Source organism: Apaloderma vittatum, unplaced genomic scaffold (genome assembly GCF_000703405.1).
Source record: "Apaloderma vittatum isolate BGI_N311 unplaced genomic scaffold, ASM70340v1 scaffold6911, whole genome shotgun sequence".
NCBI lineage: Eukaryota > Metazoa > Chordata > Aves > Trogoniformes > Trogonidae > Apaloderma > Apaloderma vittatum.
Genome location: NW_009697352.1, coordinates 12,189 through 31,565, shown reverse-complemented (window position 1 = coordinate 31,565; position 19,377 = coordinate 12,189). Strand labels below are relative to the sequence as shown.

At 44.2% G+C, this 19,377-nt stretch overlaps 1 protein-coding gene across 2 annotated transcripts in view; it reads right to left on the bottom strand.

Moving 5' to 3' along the window:
- VPS54 (vacuolar protein sorting 54 homolog (S. cerevisiae)) overlaps window positions 1–19,377 on the bottom strand; it is a 38,745-nt gene that overhangs the window by 17,263 nt on the left and 2,105 nt on the right. For both annotated transcript variants that reach the window (XM_009877607.1, XM_009877609.1), the window contains exons 3-12: window positions 18,686–18,764; window positions 16,900–16,934; window positions 15,405–15,536; window positions 12,451–12,836; window positions 9,116–9,242; window positions 7,972–8,079; window positions 4,735–4,790; window positions 2,848–2,944; window positions 2,020–2,357; window positions 124–253 (exon numbers count right to left, since the gene is read on the bottom strand). In XM_009877607.1, coding sequence (XP_009875909.1) covers window positions 124–253; window positions 2,020–2,357; window positions 2,848–2,944; window positions 4,735–4,790; window positions 7,972–8,079; window positions 9,116–9,242; window positions 12,451–12,836; window positions 15,405–15,536; window positions 16,900–16,934; window positions 18,686–18,764 — 1,488 coding nt within the window. The remainder of the gene's footprint in view (window positions 1–123; window positions 254–2,019; window positions 2,358–2,847; window positions 2,945–4,734; window positions 4,791–7,971; window positions 8,080–9,115; window positions 9,243–12,450; window positions 12,837–15,404; window positions 15,537–16,899; window positions 16,935–18,685; window positions 18,765–19,377) is intronic.

Below are 19,377 nucleotides of genomic sequence, written 5' to 3'. Positions count from 1 at the left end.
AGCAGGAATAGTTACTTATTTCAACTGAGAATGTCACTTCAGACTTTCACTAAACCAGTTACCTTGTGAGTAAATTCTCCTTAAGGATGAGGCACCACGAGCAGTCTGACCCAAGCTCCTTACCTTTGCTCTTGCCATGAGGAACTTGACTGAACGATCGTGGCAGATATCGGAGGCGTTATAAAGTAACTCTTGAATATTGTTTGCCAGCCTGACCAGTTCCAGGTCAGTCAGCTTCATGTCATCACTGATCCTACAAACGACAGAACCAGTTGGTTGAGCAACAGTTTGTAAGAAAAACAGCATTTGTGCTCACGGGCTGAAGGAGGAAAGGACCTTCCAGCAACAGTCAAGTGCAGACAGTCAGTTAACCTCCAAAGTCGCTCTGTACAGATGGGATCTTCTAAGCTGCTGTCAATGTCACGTCAGTGCCCCTAACAAGGAAACACGCAGCTGCGCATCCTTACACTTTGTTTTAAATCCACATTCTAACTGCTATTAATGGCCTAAGAGAAAACACGATACAGCCATTACCTACACAATAAAAATGATTAACATTTACTGAGCTAAAATTCAGCCAGCTCCTGTAACACCTGAGCACCACAAGCATATGACATAAAACAGCTTTTTTTTTTTTTTTCAAACAGAAGCGTAAGGCATTCCCCACCGCTTTCATCTATAGGCTGTGATTCTATTGGCTCTTCAGACTTCAGGTTCCTAAGCTGGTGTTTTTATAAAAAAAACCTTCTGGGATTTGTCTACTATTTTGAGGCTAGCCCACGGCACAGCTCTACCACTCACAGCATGCGTTGAAGTCACAATCTTTTGGTCTAGTGGGGCTGCTCAAGGGACCGATAGTATGAGAGGAGAGAGAAAAGCTGGGATGTTACAGAGCAGCAATTGGGCCAACGTCGTAACTGTGTAATTTTATTAGCCTGCTCCAAATAAAGAGCAGAGGTGCGAAGAAAACCAGAGAAGGGGTGAAGCACGTTTATCTTGGAACAAACTCATGCAACAAGAGCTCTAGCTAGGTGGCATGTTTTTAGCCGACTTGGCAAAGTGCTCCAGACTAGTTCAGATCCAACCTCCTTCTCCTTTCCTGCTCCTCACCAGCCCTGGACTCCTCTTCACAATGCATTTCTCTTCCAGCACGTGATGGACGTTTGGACATACAGAGGCCTGAATTTGTTTTATGCACAGTGCATTTATTTGAAATCTCTCTTCTTCAGCCAGCACTGTCAAAATTGACAGCTGCTTAAACACACACGTATAGACACGAGTCCCAGTCTGCTAGAGCGAGCAGGCCACTTGCTCTCTTTCATCTTTCAGCAGAGTAACACGTGGTATTCCAGCTTTGCTTCAGAGGACTCTATCCAGACACACGGGCTTTTGAAGAGGCTCATACCTGAGTCCCACACACACTATGCCAGGTCTTTTTAAAAAAGGTAGCTCTGACTGCCAGCCATAAAAAAGGCACCCATAAAAGGATGCCAGAAAGGTCACAACTCTGCAGTCTGGAGCACCACAGGGCAGCGCTATGTATGTTACCAAAGCACTGAGATGGCTTTACTTAACCATGCAAATCAAACAGTTGACAATGAGAATTTATCCAGGTGTATTCCATGAAGGCAAATTAAAAAGAAAAAGAGACTAAAATAGCCACATGGACAGGGAAGAGGGATGCTTCTGCCTGCTAACGGCATGACAAACATCTGTCCCTCACACAGGCTAGACTTGCATCTCTCCCGCTCTCTACAGAAGCAGGTCCTCCAGCAGAACAGATGGAGAAGGGTCCCTTTTCTGTAAGAAGTGCCATAATCAGTCCCTGTACCCCCTCACACAGAGGTGGCGACAAGGCAAATAAACAAACCGCAGGTGAGCTGGGGACAGCGCAGTCGGACGGCACTTAGAAAAGCCCATTCCTTCAAGGTAATTTCTGTACATCAGAAACAACTGCCTGAACCCATCCCCGTGTTACTGACACGCTGCGAAGCGGAGACGGGCAGCACGTTTACTTACATCATCTCTACTGCCCCTGGAGTAACAGAAGACGATGTTTGCTCTTTGCTGGATGAGGAATCGGTGGTGCACTCCGGTTCAGAGACCGAATCGCTGCTACAAGGCTCGCTGTTTGGGGAAGTGTTTCTTTGCGAGGTAGTCTCAGCTGCTACGGGCGGGAGGTCCGCTTCGCCGAAAGCGTCACTTATGAACATGCCTTCGTGGGTCAGGTAAGCCACTTCTGTGTCCACGGCACTGTCTTTAGCAGAGTTCTTTTGCAAGGTGTCCTCCAGGTCTCTGGTTTTTTGGTTCTTGTCTAGAACCAAGAAAACCACGCTACGGATAGTATTTAACGTTGCCTAGAATCAAATATAACTTCTATTACAAAAATAAAAAAATCCAAACAAACAAAAAACCACATAAAACCCTGTGCCACAAGCTCATGCTAAAAAAGATTTTCTTTTACCCACAAAATTAAACTAAATCCTGGCTCTATTTTCTATTGTGTAATTAGCATTCGCAGGCAGCCCCATCTGTCTGACGGTAACCAGTACCAGACATTTCTGAGAACGGCGAAAGAATCCTCATGTGAAGCGATCTATCACATACAAAAGTTCAGTCCTAATCCCTAGCAGCCTGAAATGGATGTGATCAGGCAACAGGAGGTATTATCTCCTTCCCACTGCTCTCTTTCTCACTAATTGTTTTTGCCCTGGACGCCAATATTCACAGCCCCTTCTTTCAGTCAAGAGTTTGAACTCTAGAAACAAAACCAACACCTTAAGACTCCAAATGGAAAGTAACTTCATTCCACTTGACGTCTGAGCTCTTGGTAAATTAACGTCTTACCTTTATTCTCTTGAGGAAGATGGTAAACTTAGAAAAAATATTCTTCAGTAAATCAAACCACTGAGGAAAATTCATCATCCTCATCTGGTCTGCAAGCCTAAAAAAAGAGCAGACCTCAGCAAACAGCAAATGTTTACTGCCCACAATGCCTACTGGCACATAAAGAGAAAACAACGTGCTTTAAAGGGAATTGTAAATATAATGAAAATTGTGAGACTTTTATGTAGTTCATCACCTGAACAACTCACAATCAACACAATATATGCAAGAGGAATAAGGAAGGATATATATAAAACTAGAACATCCTAAAAAGCGAAAGCTTCACATTTACCATCTAGTTTTTTCCAGGGCATAAAGTTCTTTTCCCTGGTATAAGTATGTGATACCAACAAGGAAGAGGGGGGTTTAATAAGTTTCACAAATCACGTGGAAAAAACAGAAAAAAAACTTAAATGAAAATATTTTGCAAGTGTTACAAAAGCCGTGTTATTAAGCCCATTTTGTTGCTTTGCAATGAGACCACTTCTGCTATTAAAGTGCAAGTCAGCTGTTTGCAGCAAAGGGCAGAAAAGTCATTGACAGAACAAAAGTTAAACCCTGTAATACACAGTTAGGACCAAATAGCAGAACAGTAAACATTGGAGAACGGTGACCAAATGGCCAATGTTTAAAAATCACCCTGTGCCCAGTCTTTTCCCAATCTGGGTATGAATCCCATGCAGATTCCGCTTTGCTTTATCAGCTAGTCCGGTTTTATTATCTTGGGGTAACCCTCTGCTGAGCCAAATGAACTGTAGAGCTACAGAAAAACAGAAGCTGGCAGGAGCTTCTGGAGCTGGGACCTCTAGAAGCGCCTTGTCCAACCCCTGCTCAACACAAGCCCAACTAGATGGGGTTGCTCTGGGCCCTGCCCAGCCAAGGTTTGACTACATCCCACTACAGAGATCACCCACAGCTGCTTTGGGCCGCTGTTTCAGTACTCAGACACCCTCACAGGGTTTTTCTTAAGATTAAACCAGCACTTCTCACCTTTCATCTTGTGCCCGTTGCCCCTCGTCCTTTCCCTCACAGCTCTGAGAGAAGTCTGGCTCTGTCTGCAGTTCTGCTACAACCCTCCCGTGGCGCAGGTGTGGGCGACTCTGCCCTGAGCGTTCTCCTTCGCAGGCTGGAGCAGGACCCAGCATCCCCAGCTGCTCCTCCTACACACCACGGTTCAGCCCTCAACCAACCTGGCGGCTTCTGCTGGACCTCAGTGTCTTGCTTCTTCCTGGACCTGCTGGCTGTGTCGGCGTGGCCCAGGCTGCAGCTGCAAGGACACGCTGCCGGTCTGTGGCCAACCAGTTCTCCAGCAGGGACCCCAGGTCCTACCCTACAAATCTGCTCCGAAGCCAGCCAGCTCCTGCCCCTCCTCTTGCAAGGGGTTGCTCCTTCCAGGACACAGAACTTGGCATTTGCCTTTGCTGGGCTTTCTGAGGTTCCTGCCGGACCATATCTTGGGTCTGAAGCTCTGATCTCCTCTCAGGAGAGAGACTGAAACTACTGACACATTTTAACGCAAAATCCCAGATTATGACAACGGGGAATGCCCTCAAGTGGTTAAGAGATCTATGGCTAAACACAGCAGTTTATGCATCCTGCAGTGAGGTTCACAGAACTTTGGTATTTATTTTAAAGGTAGATTTAAGGTAACATTAGAACCTGGATGAGAAAGAGAATACACAAGATTCTCACCGAGGCAGACAGAAGCAGAGGCTTAAGGTGAAACAGAAGGATAATCCTTAATTACAAATTTAAACACAAATTAGAACGGTAAATTTATCTATGCTAAAAAGCATCAATCTCCTATCCCCACCCACCACCAAAAAAAAGATCTGGCTGTATACTTACTTAACAACCACTTCTGTATCTATTTCTTCTATCTGCGATACCGTATTAACCACACACTGTCAAATTTAAAGGGAAAAAAAACAAAACAAAAAAATCTTAGCTTCTTTCTAACCGCTGCTGAGTTTCATCACATACACAATAATCCTCAAGTTAAATAAAGTAAAATAATAAAGCAAATACATAATTGTATCATTTAACAGCTCGTTTCTCTAAAGACACACAAACAAAAAACCCCAAAAAAAGCCCCCAAAACCACCACCCCAAACATCTATTTGCAAAATACAGATGATCAAAACGTTCCCAACCGTGTACTGAGCTCTGGATGGCACACCGGCTCCATCTCCAAGGGACCTGCTTTTCTGAGCACGGATGCTATGGCACGTTTCAAAAACGTCTCTCAGGTCAAGTACTTAAAAATAGAAGCGTGTTCTCCCCCGTGTGAAAGTGAGTGACTTCGGAAAATGTTGCTTGACCTCCTTTTTCGCTCTGAATAGGGGCCTTGGGAACTACCCTGCCCAGGCAGGAACAGCACCGGGGGAACGGGGAAGCGCACCCCTCCAGGCCTGTGCTTTAGCTCTAAGGCAGACCCAGTTTCAGTCGCTCTCCCAGCAGACGCGGAACCTGCTGTCTGTCTGTCTGTCTGTCTGTCCACCTCCCAGCACATCACCTGCCTCTGACCCTCCATTTCCCCACATCTTTACTGCTGTGTTAGGGGGACACTTGCTCTTCAACTGATACGCACAAAACCGCCCAGTTTCTTCAGGTCTTCAGAAGAATCGATTTTCATTCTAAACATCTATTGTTTTACAGCAATTTCACTGATCTCTTTTTCATGCTACTTGTAAGCCCCAGGTACAAACCAGCTCTACTCAGACTGAATTAAGAGGTTTTATCCCAAATGCCAATCAATAACCCAACAAACGGGTCAGTAGCACATGAACTCATCTTGCCTTTAAGCAACTCTGTGCCACCCCAGCGGTGTCTGAGGCTGCCGTCTCAGCCTACGTGAATTTTACCTGCATTTTGAATACAGGTGGTCAGTACAGAAGCTGCTTAAGCACAGACCTTGCTCTTGACCTACGCGGTGTGCTCAGTCCTTACAAACCCCTGCTCTTTCACCTGCCTGGCAACAACGAGCTACTAAAGCACTGACCAAAACAGCCCAGCAAGGCATTTGAACAGGAAGCACATTGGAGACATGGGAAGGAAACAGTTTCCTTTATCAAGGAAAAATATCCCTGAGAGTTGAGACAATAGGCCACAATGCAAACACGCTGCACAAACCACACAGAAATATTCTATTGTCACTAGTCAAAAGAAACCAGCTGGAAGCTGGTTTAACTCCATCTATTACTGAGCAGAGATGACACTTGAAAAATCCAACATTGAGACAAATACTCCCAGCAGAATGGGAAAAGCACTTTACGACCAAGAATGAGCAGGAAGACAGGGAGCAGCACCTGCCTATTACACAACTAAACAAAGAATTCAAAAGGAAAAAAAAAAGTCTCCTTATGACTGCTGATATCAGCAAGTGAAAAGCCAGTGCAGACTGCCAGGCAGATGAACAGCTTTATCCTGGTGTTATTCATTCCTGCACATTATTTGTGTTATCGTTAGGCCTTATGAAAAGGCCCAGAGCAGCCGTACACATCTGTGTGCCTTCGGCTTTCCAGTCTTACAGCAACAGAGCATGACTAGAAAGCAGCGTTCATGCACACCCTCTGCTGACCTTTCAGGGAGCAGGGCAGCGCCTCAGCCCAGCGTCCCACCGCTTCCAGGCGGGGAGAGAACAAGCAGCGGGATGCAGGAGCCTTTAAACCATTTGAAACGGTGTCCGGGTCAGGCAAGAAAGGACTTGCATCACCACCAAGTCCTCACACAAGACGTGGTGGGGCAGTCATTGCTGCCCATCTCTGGCTTCTGTGGCAATATTCACCAGCAACATCATCCTGCACTGCCTACGCCCACCCTGCACACCCACATCAACAGACCCTGGGGCTGCAATGCAAGGCAGTCAAGACACATCGCTGCCTGTCTCCTACTTCTGCGGCAACATTCACCAGCAACATCATCCTGCATTGCCTACGCCCACCCTGCACACCCAGATCAACAGACCCTGGGGCTGCAATGCAAAGCAGATTGGGAGAGTGAACCTGGCTTGAAACAAAAACCCCAAAACAACCATTAACAATGAAAAAAGAAAAGCCAAGCCTGGTTCACAACAGAGCTGTGAACAGCACTCTAGACTACGAGGAGAGGAGAAGCTGTCTTCATCTGATGGCAAAGCCCCGGGCTCGCTGCCTCCCAGCCTTTGAGATACAAATCAGAGGTAGCTCCTAACACATCGGAACATGAGAAATAATCGTCTGCCTTTAGGGGAGAAAAACACCCCTTACACAACACTCTCACATGTGTATGCAAACAAACAAGAGGAGGAAAACTAGAAGTGCCAAACACAGACTCAAAGTTCAGTCTATGTTTTGGTTTGCAAACAAAAGCCATCATGTCAGTGTCTAAACTAGTCCATGCATTTTCCTCCAAAGAAGTCATCTCAACTATTCATTTGTTGGTTTTAGCTGGTTTTATCTACAAAGAGTTTGGGGTTGAAGAGACAGATACACTACACTAAAGGGGAGACAACCCCACCCATGTGGAACGGGACTTTTTTCTTTTTTAACAGGCCAGCACTTCTTCATTACTTCCCCACTCCCCCCGAAAACGACAGGGATGTTTTGCAGCCTCCTGTCACACGCCTGTGCTAACACTCAGGCAAGCCATGTTTTCCATAGCAGTTGATGGGAATTTGGTTTCATATGGCAAGTATTTTGATTATGTATTTACACCAAGAACTTGAGGGGGTTGTTTTTTAGAGGGGACGATGACTTATTGCTGTGGTTTTGTTTTTTGGGGGGGTTTGATTTTGAGACATAGTGGCACACTATACTATCTGGGAAAGCCATGTGTTAAGAGAAAGAAAAAAACTAAGCTGAAATCAGGGGATTTTGACCACTGGCAATTATACACAGAAAGCTGTGATCTGCTGTACTTATGCTACATCTTTTCTGCAAACAGACCTGTGTGTTTCAGGAAGTCCTTAGTGCCTGCAAGCTCAGCGGCTCTAAATGAGAGACCATCAGCCACCAAAAACTTCATCAGAGCTGTTCTTAACTACTTTAATAATTTGTGAGGGGTTGAGGCAAGCTTGTCAGATGACATTAGAAGCTCCTGACTTACCTGTTTAATTATGTTCTTTGCAGTAATAATCATTTCATCTCCATATATTTCATAAAAATTCAGCTTTCGTTGTTTTAGAAGTCCAAATACTAGCGACACGAGTCTCTCCTATCAAGAAAAGAAAAAAACCCACACACTAAAAACAGCAAGGTGAGGACAAGAAATAACTTTAAGAAATGGCACAGCCGTAAGGAAATTCATCCCTCAAGCATACAGTGAAGTTTTTAGATCAGCTCAGCGCCTTGAGACTGATGTCACGCTTTAACAACAGGAAGGTCCCTGCGGCAGTACCAGCTGAGTTCCCTCCTCCCAGAGCCTTTCATGGCTGTTACCCAGTTGTGCTCACCCACTCGTGCCTGAAAAACGGGGATTTCTAAAGAGCGGCGAGTTTCTTTGTCCCGAGCGAAAATAACACTAAATACAATTGCACTGGCCCAAGTGAGAGGCTGGCACAGTGAGGCACAGAGGTGGGAAGAAACTGTGGGGCAGAAAGGGGAGTATTTAAGTGCTATTGCCATTTGTTACACGTCACGAAACTCATGGAGGAAACTGAAAGTCAACAGGCTCTAGCAGTTACTGAAGAATAGCACAGGCAATATCCAGAAAAAATCTTGTCTTTGCTAGAAAGCAATCCCAATAGCTTAATCCTCAGATGTTTACGATCTTCAGAGGAATAAGGAATATAAATATATATATACTGTAAATATAGCATGTATTCGGGGCAACCATATGCTTGATATAAGCACCCATAAACACACAGGGAGACAAAATGAGAACAACACTCAACTACCAGCTTTCATTGCAAAAGTGAGAGTTTACAGTCAAGCAGATAGAGTCCACGCTCTTTTCCACTTCTGCATTGAAGTTCGTGAAGTGAACTGAGCATAAATTTAATCAGAAAAAAGAGAATCGAGTATTTTGAAAAAATAAACTTGAACCGTATTGCAGCTCCATGAGTTTAGTTACAATTATTGAATTTTATCAAGCATGAAAAGAAGGGGTGGGGGAAGGCTTGGATGAGAAGAGAAATGGTATAAAATTATCCTGTTGCTACCAGACACCCAAGTGAATTAGTTGGTGCTAATTAAGTGTGTCAAAGATGCAAACATATTCATCAGACAGTTTATTCCAATAACAGACATACCTCTTCTAGAATTTGGCAATCATCTTCTAGGGGTCTATTTAAATCGCTGCGAGCGTACGTTGAAAACTCGGCAATCATCATTTTATCTATCAGCTTTTCCAGTTCACAAAGCTGGGAGCCAAGATGCCTGAGAAAAACAGCCACTGAGAGATGAGCTAAATAATCAACCCGAAAGCGAGTCATTAGTTCACAGCTGAACAAAATAACCACCCGGCAGGTAATTTCCACGCAATCAGCACTGGCTTAATTAATGGGGAGCTCAAAGCTCTCACTTGGTGGAGCAGCTGAAACCACGCGTTTTTCAGAGGCGCCATCACCCTGCAACACAACGTGCGGATTTGAGTATTGATGAAGGGTAAAAATTGGCATTGGGGCTTTGGGAGGGGACGGTGCTGAGAACCTCTCTTCCCAGGGAAGCGACCCAGAGCCAAGAGCACTCAGTGCCTGTCGGTAGAAAGGTGTTAGGAAGCAGGAATACTTCTCTGGCTTGTCCAGCTCTGCAGCTCGTTGTCCACACTCACAGATTTAAGTCACAGGGCTCACACACATTACACAACAGGACGGCTTTCACAGAAACACAAGTTTTCAAATGCACCATTTTTATGCTACTCAAGATTAAAAATATTTTTTCCCACATGTTGCAGATTTTAAACCACATTTCACAGACTGTTGCCATACAAAACCACAAGGGAACTACTCATACCAGAAATGTCAACCAGTCTCGTCTAGTGCAGCTAAAGAAACTTTTAGCAGGGGAAAATTAAAAAAGGAATTTCAGAGATGCCAAACACTCCAGGCTTTCCAACTTCCACCAACAGCTGGGAGCACCAGATATCTGTGAAAATCAAATGGCTTTTTCTTTTTTAAAAAAAAAAAAGACACTTTGCCAATGACAAAGTTAAAAAAAAATTAATACAAATGTGATATTTTAGATAAACTTGGATACAAAACGGGGAGGATGAACCTGCACAGCTCCCTGATGTGAATTCAGTGCTGGTGTAGCCACACCATTAGCTCGCACAGAGAAGCAAAACTGTCTTCAGACTCCCTGGTAGGACTAGATGACCAGGGATGTGCCTGCTTTTAAAATTGTTGGTCAAGAATTGGCTGGACAAAACAAGAACAGCCTCTAGAAAAACCACACCAGTTGCACCACGGATATTTCAAAACAAACCTAACAGAAAAAATAAAATATAAAGATTTGCAATGTAATGACTGGAGTTGCAAAATTCACTGCAGGACTAACTCCTACAACACAAAAGGCTCTTACTTAGTAAGCCACAAACATGTTCTTCCATAAATTGTTAGGGGAAAAAAAGAGATATTATTTAGAGAAATAAGATACTGATTTACACGTTAATCTCTTCTTAAAACAAACCAGGTACTGGAATCACTTGACAACTGCAGCACTCCAGGTCAGAACAGGGCAAGAACATAAATTTGGTATTTCTTGGAAAACGCCAAAGTATTTGCGTATGCCAGCAATTTAGATTTTTTTTTTTAATCTATTTTTGGAAACACAACATGCTAGTGAAGTTTTTATCAAGCTCTCCCTCTCTCCACTGCACATTATTTCTCCAGACACGCGATGCACACAGGCCACTGTGAGACTTGGGAACAACTGTGCTGAGCTTTGCAAACACACTTGCACCTCTGCTGGGGGGAAGATCACTTAGGCTGCATTTAAATCGCTTTTCTGAACCTCTCCTATCCAGAGCAGAGGGGACATTTCTCACTCACATCACTACTTTTAACTCTACCAAAGCAATCAACTAAGCGTTATTCATAGAAATCACTTTTTACAGACCAGATGGATATTTACCTGCAAATACAATCCACGTTTGAGCGGAATTTTAGAATAACGGTGCATTCCTAGGACATCACGTATACCACTCACAACGACAGAACCGCACTCTGCGGACGTAGCAGATAGGTTTCTCGGTTGCAAAACACAACTAATTCTGATTGCTGTTGTCACAGGGCTGGGCAGGTACACTGGCCATCATCTCAGGGAAACACGAACGTGACTCAGTCGAGGGCTGTGCACCATAGCCAAGTGACTGAGAGAAGGACCAGCAAAGAGAAAAGACCCTGCAGTGAGGGGCCCAAAGACGGGACCATCTAAGCTAATGAAAAAAGACTTAGTAGCTTCTAACAACTCTCCTCCTAATATATAGCTCTTTAATTTTTTTTAATCTATCTGTATTTATTTTAAAAACTTTTTCTGACACCTTCTCTACATAAAATTTGAGTCTTTTTCCACAGCAGCTAGAAATGATGTTAGAAGAGGAACTCATCAGAACAGAGGGACAACAGTACTAACCGTGTAAAGTTCTGAACATCCTTGTTAAGAGTTACTGAGCAGCAACCACGCTTCCACTCTGCAAGCTGGGAACCACCAGGTTGCAGGAGCCACGTAACCTCTAAGCAAAACAACCTCCACCCCAGCGTCAACTTATCAAACTAACTATACAGCTCCCAAACGGCTGATGGCAGTTTCAGAGCTGACTGAACATAACCACTTTTGCATATCACAGGACCTTGCCCAGTGCAGCAGCATCTCCCAAGCAGAGCCGTAAGCATCCACTGCTGGAAGCGGCCAGCACAGGCCTTTGGACTCACAAACTGCCATCGCTACAGCGAATTCGGGTGAAAAACCAGCAGCAACAGCAGGCTGGGCAGCACCTTCCCACTGCTTCTTCCCTTCCCAAGTTCAGCAGCTCACAGAACTGGACTTCTCAGGCGGATGGAAGGAGAGGAAACAAACCCTGGCCACCGTAAACACAGCTTTCCACAAGAGCAGACACAGCTAAACATGTCCTGCCTGACCAAGTGTCAACCTCAGACCACATTCTGAGCCCTGGTTTCGACAGCTTTGCCCTGGCTTTTGCTTGCAAAGCTTCTTCCAGCACCAGCGCAGGCTGACCTAGCTGATCCCAGTCACTAAAGAGTGGAGCTGCGCAGCAAGAACAGTGTCCCTGGGGCGCTGCAGCCATGAGGATTGCAGATCACCTCTTGGAAACCACCTCTCAGCTGCAGGCTGCAAGCCCTGCAAGATGAAGTTCCAGCCACGGCTTGGCTCTCATCTCTGCACCCCTAAAATACCTGTAATCAAGCATGGAACACAAAGCATCTGGGTGTTAAAAGTCCATCCCCTCCTAAAAAAAGTTAGCTCTGGCACATGCATTGGTCACATTGCTTATGCCACACTTACATTTTGTACCTTTTGTACATTTTGTCCTCCAAGAGTGAGCAAACAAAGGTAAAACAAACATAATGTACTCAACGCATTCTAGCTCCACGTGCATTTTATTGATTTCTACATGGTTACCTACCGGAAACTGTGAATGCCTTGAAGCTCTTGCTGTAACACCTCCTGTGTTGTGGCTATTAAGTCCAAAGCTCCCACAAACTCAGAAGTGGACAGCAGCAACTGTACTGTGGGTTGTGTTTGGTGTACGGTAGCCATTAACTTCAGTTTATTGTAAGCTTTTATACAGTTATTTCTGGTGAGCGACAGTCTTAAAACTCGAAGTGATCCTTCACACATTACTTTATCAATTTTGGAGATTTTCTCTCTAAGTAATTTTACAGCCTGGGAGGTTTTCCTGAGGTAGTCCTGCAACTCATGCTGAGAGGTCATTGCATGAAAAAATGCTTCTGAGCGCAGAGAAATCTGATGAGCAATATTGACTTCCACAATGTCCAGATAATGGCTCAGCTAGAAGTAGAAGGAGGAGAAAAAATTAACAGTGTTGTTTTGACTTTGCAAGTTTATCACCACGCAAATACACTTTCTGGGTATTTGTCTTATTGTATCATGAGGAAATGTTGCTAAGAATTCAAATCCTTCGTCAGATTAGCAAGCAAATAGCTACTCACTGTAGTCTGATAATTTGTTTTAAAGTGAGTTCAAAATCACCTCGGTAAGGCTGACTTGATGCCTTTCCTGATTGAAAATTACAATGTAGAAGAGTAAATAATTTTAAGGTACCCAAGCTTTTGTATCACATGGTTGCACGCTGGCACTGTTGGAATATGGCCATTAAGCAGAGGACAACTCTGGCTACTGCCCTGCAAACATGAATAGTACACACGTGCAAATACACTCCGCACTCAGGGTCACTGAAGCTGCCAAAGATACAGCCCGACTATACTCGATGACGTGGCTTTGGAAGGGCTCTGCTCATCTGAAAGGCTGTAGCATCTTTGTAGAAAAATCCTCAGGATGCCTCTGGCTGCAGCTGGGTTTTTTGACAATCAGCTGGAGTTCCTATTAAGCATATTTCACATGTGCTGGCACCTTGGGATTCCCAGAGACAGAGCATGCCTGTTTAGAACTCAAAATTCAAATTCTCTGTGTCAAACAGTTACCAGACGACTGGGTTGTCCTGATTATTTGAGCTGTAAAAGCTCTGTGTTCTGGCTTACGCTGAATATGCAAACTCAAAGGACTGAGGTATTAGGATGCTCATCTGAATGCTAATACTCAGATGACCTGGTTTCTAAGAGATGCCAAGCACTCAAACCTCATACTGAATTTCAAAGGGCCTACCCAGAGGTGGAAAGAAAAATCAGCTTGAGAATGTTTTCTTCTTACAGTTATTTTCATCCTGCACGTACTTAACACTGAAGATTTATACATGATACAGACTCATCTTGTTTGCAATATGCTTAGTCAAAAACATCTCCACCAACCAGCTGTGACACACCTGGCCCACAGAAAAAGTCGAGACAGGTTGTGACACAGGAATCGGAGAAAGGGTTATGATGATCGTTTATTTATGCAATTGTACCAACTGGGTTATTCATGTGGCTTCCCTACGCTAAGCAAGGTCGAACAAACACCAAAATGACAGCACCAACCTCAAAAAGCTTCCAGTCCCAATGTAGGGTGAGACATGGAGGCAGGTAAGGAAGAGAAGAATGTCAGGGGGAAATTGGTCCAAGCAGATCAGCAGCAGACCACAAGCACTAACAGCCTACACATGTGTCCTTAAGGCAGGGTTCTCAAAATCCTGTTGGAAAACGGTGCCTGGAGCTACGGGTGATCACGGCAGCACAACGCCTATTGACACGTCATAAGCGTAAACCTTGTGCAGCTCGGTCTTTGAAAAGCAAAACAAAAAGTTCAGGCCCATTTCAGTAATATATCAGGCCTGCAGCTTTGGAGTCAATAGAAGTTTTATATTATTTAGGTATTTTTATCACCTCTCCAAAGAGGTGTCGCTCACAGCTACTCAAAGCTTGGTTTTCACTCCCCTGTGTCAGAGAGGGCTCTGGGTGTCCTTTGCTCACAGCCAACATTGAGCGCCCACCCTACTGCTCACACCGTGAGCTTAAAGCCTTTTGCATCTTCAGGCAGCAACTGCCACAAGAAACTCCAAAGAAGTACTCTTCCAACTTCAGGTCTGGAGGACAACCCAATGAAGGAGCAAATCAGCCTCCAGCAGAGTTTGTCTCTTCCTCCTGAACTACCAGGAAAGCAGGAAGATTAACCCCTGGGAATTTGGAAACACCTTCCAGAGGATCTCATGACCTTTTCTTAAGGCACTTCTCTAATATTTTTTTTCACTTGTTCTTCCTCCCCCACCCCAGCTCCCAGAAGCTTTAGCTGGTTAAACAAGAGGGAAAATTAAGTAGATTTTCTATAAGCATTTTAACCACAAAAATTATTCATTTTCTACAGTATGACTACATAACTAAAAAAAAAAAAAGACTTCTGTTTCCAATATGAAAGAAACAGCTCTGCTTTCGTGCTCTTCCAATGCACTCAAGTCGTTCATGAAATGCAAAACCCGATCGGTGCAGAGTGCATGACAACAAAAGGTAAGAGGAAGCTCCTGACACAAAAAAACACCCCTTAGAATTTAGTATTTCTTTCAGCACAGAAACCACAGTGCCTTGAATCTGGCAAAATAGTCTTAAAGGGCGTACAACCCCCTCGATTTCCCTTTTCATCGCTCTTCTTCCCTAACAAACAGCTCCGGATCTCTGAAGTTCTCACTATGTACCTGCTTCACTAAGTTTCGGCAGTCACGAAGAGCCGGCTATTATGCCATATACAGATTCTTTTTTTCTGGATTTGACAGACAGATTTATTTAGCAGGCAAAAAGCTCTCCTTCAGTAAGACGCTTCCTGCATCGCTTACTAACCACCTGCAGCCTGATGCAAAACGAGGGGTAACACAGCTCCCAACAGCGATGTCTCAACAAGAAGAGCAGCAATGGAGTTTTTGTAGTAACTAACAGCTGCAACAGGTAACAACATCTTATATCCAGGTTGTACCTTTTCTTGAAGTAGCTTAGAGGAAGCTGCATCACGATTTCCTTTTCCACCAGCAGTACTAAAATGAGACCATGGTAAAACAGCATTAAATGTTAAGGAATCTTCCAAGGCAAAATCTGGTTTCATAAAAATCTGAAACAGAAAAACAAAACAAATAAATAAATGTGCCTCCCTCACCGCTACATTTTCCTCACCAGTTAAACACACCTCCTGCCTCATGAAGCTAACAGGGGTCTTATCAGTGGATCTCCAAAAAACAAATTTCATTTACCCAGGCAAATGAATTCATTTCAGACTTTATAACCAATTTACTTTTCACCTTAAAAGGTTGTGTGATCTGACACAGTCTTATCTTCCTAGAGGTGGAAGATGCAGCTCCAAAAGTACACGGGTTATCAAGGACCCAAGACGATCTAAACATCCCGAGTGTGAAAACATAGGCAGCATTAAACTGCAGGCAAGTTCTCTAGAGATCAGAGCAAATGTTCTTCAACAGCAGGGGCACCCTCCTGCTGACCTGCTCATTTCTGGGGCCACAGCTTCTACCAGACTGAGGACGAGGCCAGCTGCCAGCGTGCAGCGAGTGCTGCCTGAGAGGGAACAAAGCCTCAGGCTGATCTCCTTGAGCACAATGCAGCAAAAGTGCGGGTCACGAAAAGCGTCAGTAACATATAACATTAACTACACATCACAGCGAACTATTTAAAATTCTCTCCTATAACGGTTTTGTTACTTGACAAAACCGGTACAAACCTTGAGCTTCTAGGCAGGCAGCAATACCCTTTTCTCTGTATTTATGAAGCATAATTTTGAAAGGTTCAACATAGCCCATAGCATCAGACCACACGCATTCTTGTTTCTGGGACTTTAAACACTGCAGTGACAGCTCTGAGTAACAGCCTACACAGCTGGCACAGAAATGCTGACGCATATTAACGCTCTGACTTCTTAATGTACTCAGAAAAAAAAAAATATTCAGGCCAAAACGGAATCTGGAGTTGGGTCTTTTGTCAACCTGTCACCAAAAACCCACATCATACACACTGCAAGCGTATCTGCGAGAGGGCTTTGCTCAAGGCTTCAAGGAGTTAAACCTCCCACTAAGTTGTACGCTATATCCAAACTTCTACCCCACTCTGCAGTTTCTCTTTCCTCCTAGAACCTAGGAAAGAGAAACTCAGAGGTTCTAGGAGGAATTTTTTTTTGCCCAGCTTTTGCCCAGCTCTGAGGGCAAAGACTATTAAAGATTAAAACATTAATGGCATTTGTATTCTACTTTTAAGTAAAAGAAAAATCAAGACCACAGGAAATAACAACAATGCAAGAAAAAGCAGATTGTTTTTAGTATTTTTGAGTTCTGAGCACCACATCCTCTTGAGAATCAGCTCAAGTAATCAGCTTGGACAAGATTTCTACAAAGAAGGGAGCGTATTTATATATTCAAGACTACACGTGAGAAATCCTTATAAAAGCTTAGCGCGCACAGGAACCATACCTTAGGTACTTGTTCCAGATCCGTCCTGGATTTATCTGAAAATACACAAAATACAAGTAGTCACTCCTAAGCAAACAATGGAAAAACAACCACTTTCAATATTGCTAAACCCTGTGTGAAAGTTTTCGACACAACACCAGGTTCCTCACAGTGGGCAGACAGAGAAGAGTGCTTATGAGCTGAAGTGAAATGTTCTGAACACAAGAAGGAACTTTTTCACCATGAGAACAATTGGTGCAGGCTGCCCCGACGGGCTGGATACTCTCCATCCTCGGACAAAGCCCTGAACACCTTGGCCCGCTCTGAGCTGAACTGGCTTTGAGATGGCAGTTGCAGTAAAGACTTTCCAAAGTCCCTTCCAAACTGGAATATTCTAATTCTCTGAAACGCTCTTTTGGCCTTTGTACTTCAGGTCTCATGCTCAGAGTAAGCAAAGATACTTGTACTAGGCTGCTTTGACAGGGAAAATGTTAATTCATACAAAGCAATCTACTCAGCGTTCATTCCTTAACGCACTGTCCAAGATCAGTAACAGGTCCCTCCACCATCACACCAGTTTTGGTGCTGCAGACTGAGGCTGTCCATAAAATCACTTCTGCACAGCACTTAGAGGATGGATGCACAAAGCCCGGCAAGAAGGACGAACAAGGGCTCAAGGCAGAGTCCCAAGCACGCTGAGCAAGTAGCGCCGAAGCAGCCCTGCCCCTGAAGTAAGCTGACCTGACAACAACAAAGGCTGAGGAAGTTTAGCTGGGAAGAGAGGTGCGTCGTTGTACCCCAGCAGGACTTGAAGAAAAGGCAAATTTAGACTTCTGAGGCTCAGTCACAGTCCCCCTTTCCTCCCCCACTCATTGACTGGGTTGCACTAGGCAGAGCACTGCCAGCAGGCTGAGGGAAGGTCTTCCTCCCCCTCCACTCAGCAGTGGCAGGACATCTGGAGCAGCACGCCCCGGCCCCAGCTCCCCAGTGCAAGACAGGCAGACACACTAGAGCAAGTTCAGTGAAGAGTCAAAAGATGATTAACAGACCAGGGCATTTTTCACAGGAGGAGAGGGCGAGAGAGCTGAGACTGTCCAGCCTGGAAAAGCTCAGGGCGATCTCATCAATGCTTTTCAATATCTTAGGGTGTCCAGAAGACAGAACAGGCTCTTCTCAGTGGTGCCCACTGACAGGACAAGAAGCAATGAGCAGAAACTGATACATGAGAAATTCCATCTGATCACAAGGAAACACTTTTACCGTGAAGGTGGTGAAACACCGAACAACCCGAAACAGGTTGCCCAGAGAGGTTGTGCAGTCTCCCTCCACGGATAACCTCAAACCCTGGCCAGACACTGTCTGTCCTCCCTGCTTGAGCATCTGGAGATGTCACTTCCCACCTCAGCTATCCTGTGATCCTCAGGGCAGACAGGAATGGCCCAGCACTGCCACAGGAATGGCCCAGCACTGCCACTCTCCTCACTGCAAAGTCAACAGCGCTAGGATTTTGATGCAACCGTTTCAATGGATCTTAAATAACAGGAAGCTGAAGAAAACACTGCCGGGGCCATAATGACCTGCAAACATGCCCAGCAAAGGCTGAAGAGCAGGTATCACAAGCATTCTGACCAATAAAATACCAAGAGTGGCCACAAATACTTTAGTCAACCATGTTAATTTTCAATTATTGTTAGAAAGAAAGCAGCAGTTACTATTCACACAAAGCCCTCGAGCAAAAAAAAAAGAGATGACGAGTGATACAAAAAGAAACTACTTTTTAACGACTAAAGGAAGGCTGTGACTGTACCACGGGTGTGCAATAGAGTCCCATCGAAGGTATCTGTAGGAATACAAATATTCTTGCATCTTTCATGAACCTTCTCTCTCTGTAAAACAGAAAATACATTCAAGAATTATTCTGAGGCTTTAAAAATAATAAATCTTTTTCTTTGAAACAGAACATTCAGAATTATTTCAGTGATACATAACTCTATTAGGCCAAATAATTCTGACAGTTTCACAATGGCATTTTTTTTTTTCTCTTAAAAGCTAATTGATGTTTGCCCAGGTGAATGCTACCAAAGATTTGAACCTGTTGTTGATACGTTGATTTTTCTTCTGTATCTTTACAACTCAAGAGACAACAAACGCAAGAGTTATTGAAGAGGTATAATAACTTCTCTACACGAGATATAACCACAGATCAATTTTAATTCCATATCCAAACATGCATTTGCTGTCTAATCCAGAAATCACACTAACACAAAATGAATGCTTTTTCATTGCTAAATTAAATTGCATCAAGGTACAAATTGCTTCCACATCTAACTAATGAGTGCCTGGCTGAAACCATGTATCTTGCTTGACCGTGCTGAGCTTCAAATTTTATCTACAGGTGTAACCACCACCAGAGACCACAGACGTTGAGAAATGTTTTTAAAGAACACCGACGTTAGCTAGATCTCTGCTAGCAGCTACACCATGGGTCAGCTGCCTCTT